Genomic DNA, 8,885 nt, shown 5'->3' on the forward strand with positions numbered 1-8,885 from the left:
AAGAGCGAAATACACCACACAAGCGGTTTGACAAACCAAGCGAAATTTCCCTTTGCTTCAAGCCATTTGTGCTGTGTATGGGGGTGTTTGAAGGTTTGACGGCGGTTTGTCAAACCTTCAAACACCCCCATACACAGCACAAATGGCTTGAAGCAAAGGGAAATTTCGCTTGGTTTGTCAAACCGCTTGTGTGGTGTATTTCGCTCTTTACTTATGTACATTTTTATATATGTATTTGATTATTTTCGTTGTTTAATCCCTGCAGGGAAACCCCGAACTGGTGAATAAAATTTCAAAAACGAACCAGGCCAGTTCAAAAGCAGCGAAATGTGGTACTTTTAAAAATTATTTTTTTCTGCTTCTTAAAACTACAGATCGCTAACAGTAAAAAGTTGCTGCTTTTTCTAAAAAATTATATACATCGAACCATTTTCGTTCAGTGGTAAGTCCAAAATACATAGTTACAGAAACCGTGATCAAGTCCCAAAGAATAAAAAAAAAAACTTTTGATTAGAAATCTGGGTCGGAACTATCGAAAATGGCATGCAGCGAGGGGCTTGTTTAATTTAAATAGATATTTGCTTGGCGGCTTTATCTTTCAAATACACTTTCATTCTGCACTTCGCAGATGCTTTTTCATAGTTTGGTAATACAAAACAAAAATGTGTGTTAACATTTTGGGACCTGCTGGAATGTCTGAAATGCTCAATTTGAATAACATGCATTGAAATCAGATTGAAAACACAATTTCCACTTCTCATGACATTGCCGTGTTGAATTTTAGTTGCAGTTGGTTGTGTGCAAAAGAGATTTATCGCGAACCAGTAGTGACTCTAAATGGACTAGAAGCGCACCAGTTCAGAACTAAAGATTTTCCCCAGAGGGATAATTCTCACGCAAATTACGTATGTAGGTACATATTTACGTTCATTAACTTCGCTCAAATTTCCAATATTGTTGATCTATTTTTTTTTCATATCGAATGCATTTCGCAAACAATAAAGTTAAATGACCAGAATTGTTTTGATCAGATTAAAAACGAATGTCACTTTTACTTAAATTTGCATTAGATTGAGGTCGAATTTTTAGTTTCTCATTTAGTATAGAGTAGAATATCAGGTCATGAAAACAAACTAAAGATCCAAATATGAGAAAATTTGAAAATTAATTCTAAAACTACAGATCTAGCTCTTGAATTTCTTTAAATTATTAATAAGTCCTGGAAAAAGTACTGCAACAAAATATGTTGACAATTATTTTCTGTTTTATATACCTTGGAGTTAATAAAAATTATATATTTAGGTAAAGCACAGTATTCCGATTATCGCCACTGCTAGCCACCGCTGTTAAAAAAAAAATATATAACGAACTAATCTATAGCCAAAGATAATAAAAATCGGCGGATATTTTGCGCTTTTCGTGATTAATTGTTAAATTTTCAGGAAAACGCGCGAGTGTCTATGAACACGTACGATCCATGGTGTATGAGTAACCTTCCTATTTGGTCATATTTTATACAAATAAATAGCGCTAGGAATCTCATGCAATTGCAATACAATACAATAAATGCATGTTGTTTTTACATATTTTTGATTTACAACCATTTAAATTTACTGCTTGACATTTCTTGACAAAAAATTTACCTATAATTTTTCTCAATAAATTCATCTGAACCACTGTTTTAAACTGTCAAGAGCTAGAAAATTAATATATTAATTAGTTTTGTCTCTTTTTACAAAAATAATATAATTTCCGATGACTAAAGTTGTTCTGGAATTCATGAAAGCTTTTTTTTTTTTGTTTTTTTTTTTTTAAGTTGTTGAGTCTTTTCTTCCGTTAATTAAATTATTAAATAGTAAAAATTAAAAAAAATCTAAATATAAAAAATAAATAAAAAATGTGGGGTATTTTATTCTTGTGAGCTCCTCGAGGTAGACTCTGGTTACTGCAAGTGCTGCAATTTGCAGGCTAATAAGAAGTTAAATTTTGAAATAATTTTTAAAATCTATTTATCAATTTTATTCTAATTAAATGAATTTTTTAAAACACTTTGACATAAAAGCCTCCACTTAAAGTTTTTCAATTAAATTTGTAATTTTCTTGGTTTGAATAATAAAAATGATTGCCTTAATTGATAGATAGGCAATCCTACTCAAAGATATGTTAGTGTTAAAGCTTGTTCAAGCATACATTTTTTTTATTAAACGTAATTGTAGCTTTCTAGAAAGGTGGTAACCCACCTCCATATAATTTTTTTAATCCTTCAAACAGTTTTTGTTTTACTTTAGAAATTGAAGTATGTGTAGAGCCTTTGAAAATTTTTTTTCCAGAAAATTTCAAACAATCCAAAATATGGATGCCAAACGTGAAAGGCTCGAGAGAGCTTTATTTCAAAAGTATTTTTGAAGAGGATTGCCACCTGCTCAAAAAATTAAAATCAATTTAAATAACAAGTTAAATAAAATATTTTTATATAGGTACCAAACGCGAGAGAGGTTTAAGAAAGCTTTGTTTTTAACATATTCTTGCAGAGAGTTGCCACCTGTTTAGAAACTTAAATTCAACTTAATGAAATATTCAAATGTATCAAACGATAGATGCTTAAGGGACTTTATTTCGAAAATATTTCCGAAGTGGACTGCCACCTGTTTAAAAATTCAAAATTAATTTCATTAACAAACCTCGAGACAATAAACTACTTTTTTATATATGTAATTTATTTTCTTTTTTGTTGCATGTCAAATCATATCGTTAAGCCGCGCGGGCAGAGCTTCGGGCATTGCATAATTCAAGGGCATATATTTGTTTTTGTGGACTTTTACGTTTCTTGTATAGAGATTTTGTTTGAGAATACCCCTAGTGAAATTTTCTGGGGAATAATTTTCTGGAAAGTTTTAACCCCCTAGCGACCTCTGAAATGTCATTTTATTCAAGTTTCCGAAAAAAAAGTCAAAACGACGCTTCCGAGAGAGAGCTAATGGGTTAAAATTTTTAACATCATCCCACTCAAACAATGACCTTGAAAATGTTGGAAAGTGTTATCTATAAAAAAAAACACATTTATCACATTTACTAGCAAAATGTTTTATCAGCAAATAATATGTATTACATAGATTCCATTACTGACGCTTCCAAGTGGCATTAAGTTTGTTCAAGTGTTTTATTTTCTACAAAAAATTCATTGAAAAATGCCCGGCATTTCTATTATTTGCCATACTTATTAAAGCTGCAGTTCAGCTATCCTGTATGTATACATACATACATACAGTATTGGACATATCTATAGCACCCCCCTTTCAAAGCGATATTGTTTGCCACTTATGTTTAATTATTTGTTTTTAAGAATTTTCAATTAAAATACAGTTCATTCTCCAACAAAACCCATATAAACCAATGTTTTAAACTTTTTAAAAGACCGCAAAAAAGAGCAACAAACTTTCCCTTAAATTTCAAACTTTTTTCTCAGAAGCTCTAGAATTTTTTTGAGTACACAGTTTCATAGCGCATTCAATTTTGTCCAATAATGTGCAAGTTTGAAGTCGCTAAAGATTACCGTTGATTTTTTATCCATTTGCTTCCATATAACGGCTAAACACAATTTATTTTTATATGGCAGAAACCCGCAACATCCTCGGCGAAAAAAATTCTAAAAAATCAACGGTAATTTTTAGCCACTTGAAACTTGCACATTATTAGACTAAAATTGAATGGGCTATAAAACTGTGTATTCAAAAAAATTCTACCGCTTCTGAGAAAAAAGTTTGAAATTTGGGTGAAAATTTGTTGCACTTTTTTGCGGTCTTTTAAAAAGTTTTAAGCTTGAGTGTATGTGAATTTTGTGAGAGAATGAACTGTGTTTTAATTGAAAATTCTTAAAAATAAATAAATAAACATGAGTGGCAAACAATATCACTTTGAAATGGGGGTGCTATTGTATTGGCCAATACTGTACATACATACATACATGGCTCCCTATGTTCTCTACAGATCCGTATGTACTATTTAAATTTAAAGAAGTAGTAAAATTTAAAAAGTTAACTTATTGTAGTAATTTATGTCGATATTAATAAATTTTTGTAATAATCTTGTCTACGTTATGTTAAATTACGGAGTTCTTACGATTTTTCGCTGATTATTGATTGCGGCTGGTCTACTTTTTTCCAACAGTTTAACCCATCAACTCCCAACAGAACGGGCTTTTTTACCCTCTTTTTAAAAGATGTTAAATTTCCACTAAAATATTAAGCGCCAAATTTTTCTAAGGTTAACCGAATGTAATGAAAAATAATACAAATTTTTACCAAAAAAGTGGGAACTTTAACCCTGTGTAGAAAACGTAATTTTCACACAGCCACTTATTACTTGCATACGTCTGTGGGATCCAAGAATAACATAACTTACGAATTTAAAAATTAGCAAAAAAAAAGGTTTTGCTTTTTATTAAAAGTCTGTTTAAAAAATAGTCAACCCTTTATAAAAGAAAAAAAAACACACAAGAAAATCAACTTGTTTTTGTTTTACCTCCAATATTTTGAGGAGTTGTAGTTGATTTCCACCAAGCCTTGACTGCAGTTTCGTAACTTGGCGGCAGCGTGTGAAGAATGATAAAAAAAAGGGCGGCGGCGGCGTAAACCTCTAGTACATATGTATGCATGTACGTATATATGAATGCATATAAAAGGCTAATGATAGTAAATAAAATCGCATTCTACATTTTGGCGTAAACAAAAACAATAATTGTTTTTAACAGATAAAATTCACAATAACGGCATTAAACATTGATAAGTGCAACGTGTAGCTGACTCAACTGAGAGCAGAGAAACACAATGCATAAACAGCAACAACAAATTCCCATATCAACAAATGCAAATAAATTTGGAATAAGCACCGTCACTCGGCTGCTCGTGCTCGGTCATGCGGCATTGTGCAACTAAGTACTATTTACTATCTAAGCATATAAAACGTGCAGCTCATTACAAGCCAAAAAATAGTTAAGGGAAATACTTATATAAAGTACATACATATATGAATGTATGTATGTATATTGTAAGATTTTTATGCAAACCACAATGACTGTTCAGAATATTTAATTATTGTTTATTACTGGTAAATATGACAGTTAAAATAATAAGATAATGAGTAATGTAAATAAAAGGTATACAAGTGCGCATTTAGGTAGTATGTATTTTAATAAATATCGCAATTGCTGGCTTGCATTTTGTTGACACCAAACAAATACAGATATATGTACATATGCACTTGCATGTGAACTTTTATAAATTTAATATATGCTTGTACCTCTGGTATAGCACCTGGTGACACTTTGATCCTATTTGGTCTTTGTGGGTCCTCTAATGACTGCCAATGAAATTGAGGATTAATTGGATGATGACTTGATCGAGATATTTCCGCCTGAAAGACACTGCAGTGGTCCGAAAGCCGGAACCTAGTTTTGATAGAGTGCTCCCGCCACAGAACAGAACACCCCTCTACCACACCTGCCTCCAAGTTGGGATACGTCCGTCCGGCTTACAATCGAATACCTTCTATCTGCACTTTTCACAAAAATAAGATTCTGACAACAAAAATCCACCTAAGACTTAACTGTCATCGGTGATATTTCGACAAAATTCAAAAATTTTGAACTAAAGACTTTTTGTGCTTAGACTGCCAAAATTAAAAATATTGACTTTTAAAAACTCGTTAAATATTTCCATTTCCCAAAAGGCAGACACTTGGAAAAATTCTATACTATTTAACAGCAACTTTTAAAGTGACTGAGAACAATAAAAAATTTGCAGCCGATAAATAAAGTTGAAAAAGGAAGTTTTGTTAATAAAGGCTGCGTTTCTTTATACATTCCGGATAATCCCATTTCACAGCCAGAATAAACAGAATGCGTTTGAAATGTACGTCAACATATCATCAGAAACGTTCTAAAGAATAAATAAACAAAAAAGTTTATTCCAAACGTTCAGAATGAATAAAGAAATGCAGCCAATATGTTCGCTTACAAATTGTTCGGTGACGTTCAGAACAGGCCTGTAAGTGAGGTCGAAAATATTTTAATTCTAAAATTTTTACTAGGTACAAAATTTTCGCAAAAATTTTAGAAAGTTTTGGAGTTATTCTTCAAAAAGTATATTTTGTAATACGATTCGAAAACACTCCATTGTTACTGGTTTATAAGAATGTTTTAATTTTTTGGTAGATTTATGTTTTAATATTAATCCTTCCTAATATTTCATTTTTCTTTCGCTTTTTCTTATTCACTAACAATTTTCACTTTTATTCTCTTTTAGGATGGCCTTGCACGCTCATAGCATCAATACGGTGCGCTCCACCACCAGCTTGAGCAACATGATCAACAGCAACAACAATGATCTTGCCAATGGCAGCAATGATCGCCGCCATATTGTCGATATATTAGTTGGTGTTGTTGCGGTACCGGTGCTAATACTTTTCGCATTACAACTGGAAAAGAATCTACAAAATATGCCCAATAGTCCATGGCTGGTGTTTGTGCTGGGCGTGGGACTGCTAATGGTGATCATGATAATTATCGGTTATGTGACGCATCGGTTGAGTGTATGCTGTTGGACGGGACCCATCGATGAGATGGGCAACCGAATGGATGGACGGGGAATACCACATGTAAGTTTCGTTATAGCGACAGTTTTTTCGAGGTTCATTCAAATTTGTTTCAGCCAAGGTATAGGAATCAGGTAGTATAGCATTAAAGCAAAAACAACATTTACGTGTACATATTTTGTTATTGCTTCTGGTATCTAAAGTGTCAAAGAAAATATTCTATTTTATTTTAAATGGCGTAGTAGGTCATGTGAAATATAAAAAAAAATAAAATGTATGCGACTTTCTTTCTGGTAAATTTGTTTGGGGCCGAAGGTTTCACATGCAAATACATACATTTTGACAATATAAATTTTTTTGGAAAAAAATAACAATACTTGACATTTTAGAGATGAAATAATTTGAAAAAAAAAAATATCAAATCAGCTGTTCTGCTGCTACTAACTGTTCAATATGCCTTGGTTTTTCGAGCCAAATTCCGAATCGAATTGCATGGCAAACCCACAACTAATTTTCAAAAATCCTATTCACTTTTGTTTTAACTCAAACTTTCTGCTCTACCAACAGATCAACACTCAAAATGATATATTGCGCATTGTGGACAACCTGCCACCCAGTTATGAAACCGTTGTGAAGCATGAAATCCCGCCACCGCCCTACGATTGTGTCATTGTCAATTTGGAACAGTGTAAGGAACAACAGCTAACACCGACTGCGACAACAGCTGCCACAACGAGCAATTCTTCCACGGAGGCCAGCGTCAAGGAAGCACCACCAGCCACAGCGGCGGTACTGCACATCTGACTTGGCACTTTCGGTACGACAAAAAAGCTGCCGTTTCACAAAGTTTTTACATAGTATAAAGCACTTTTATAGTAGAACGGCTCGAGGTAAGCTTTACGGAGAGAGAATTTAAAGAGATCGACGCCTTTGCAGCAAAACAGGAAACTTTCAACAGGAATATAATGTGCTTGTTTACACTTGCCTCGTTATGAGGTTAATGTGGTTATGTGGTTCTCTTTTTTATTCAGTTTACAACAATAAAATACACTGTAGAATAATGAATTTTTACCACTTAGGTAAACCGATTACCAGGCAAGTGTGAAAACCACATTATAATTAATTTTAGTTTATATTAAGATTAACAGCTAATTATTTTTGGGGGTTTCTGTCATTAGCGCAACGACTACTGCCAGACAGTTTTTAATGTCCACTTTAAGCGCTTCAGCTCGAAGAAGACAACGTTAAAAAGCCTAATTTTATTTTAAAATCAGATTGCAATTTAATTGAAGTGGCAAGCTTTAAAAATTAAATATGAAATTTTTAACATCAATTTCCTCTTCTGCTAGTCCACACTTTTTGTACTTGTTGTCAAACAAAAACTTGGATTTTCCGCATGCGTAATTTTCAGAGCCCGAATGGCAATATTTGCCACTTTAATTTTGTAAACTTCAAAAAAAAAAAAACCTATGATAATTTAAAATATCTGAGATCCTAAAGCGTATTTATATTGTACTTCGGACTTTAAACTTAGCTCAACGCTACAATTGTATGCGAAATAGTTTTAAAACAAATACCTATTTACAGTATATATATTACTATGTAAGTGATTTTTATATGTTAAAGCAAATTTTCAAAAAACAAAAACCTAGAGTTGTATACAAAACTTCATTAGCATAGTTAAAAATATCGCCTTATATATACGTGCATTAGGGGGAGTCAATTTGTATCGGAGATTTTTTCGACTATGCGCATATAGCATAGAAGTATTTTACTTATAATTCTAAGCAAATTTGCCATAGAAACCTTGTGTCTTTAATCACTTTGAAGTTTGCCAAATTGCAAAAATAGGTTTCTTAACCTTTTAAGGTAGTGTCGTAAAGAAGTGCTAAATTTTTTTTTTTTAAAGACATGAAGTATGGGGTTTTTGGTATGAGGAATCCATTTCTGCGCTTGTATTTTTCTTGGAACTTCCACCAGAGAGTGCAACAGTGAAAATTTTCACATTTTCTTCGAAACCTATTTTCGCTATTTGGCAAATTCCAAATTGATTTTAGACCCATGGTTTCTTCGGCAAATATGCTTAAAGTCACACGTAGAACCCTCCTATGATATACGCGCGTAATCAAATAAAATTGACTCGCCCTAATATACATACATACACAATCAGGGTATTCATCTAAACGCGTAAATGCCTTGTAACTGTGTAAACCTCGTAAATAAACCGGTGTTCCATACAAAATTAAGCAAATTTACGAGGTTTACGTGGTTACGCGTTTAGCTGAATTGCCCTA

The 8,885-nt window shown here is 32.7% G+C and overlaps 1 protein-coding gene across 1 annotated transcript in view; it reads left to right on the top strand.

Moving 5' to 3' along the window:
• Positions 1-7,684, top strand: part of LOC108374807 (uncharacterized) — a 12,198-nt gene extending 4,514 nt beyond the window's left edge. Inside the window, exons 2-3 of the mRNA XM_017630833.1 lie at positions 6,303-6,654; positions 7,159-7,684. Coding sequence (XP_017486322.1) covers positions 6,303-6,654; positions 7,159-7,395 — 589 coding nt within the window. The 3' untranslated portion in view covers positions 7,396-7,684. The remainder of the gene's footprint in view (positions 1-6,302; positions 6,655-7,158) is intronic.
• Positions 7,685-8,885: the final 1,201 nt, after the last annotated feature.

This window comes from Rhagoletis zephyria, unplaced genomic scaffold, assembly GCF_001687245.7.
Source record: "Rhagoletis zephyria isolate East Lansing unplaced genomic scaffold, Rhagoletis_zephyria_1.1 Rzeph_scaffold_08154, whole genome shotgun sequence".
Lineage (NCBI taxonomy): Eukaryota > Metazoa > Arthropoda > Insecta > Diptera > Tephritidae > Rhagoletis > Rhagoletis zephyria.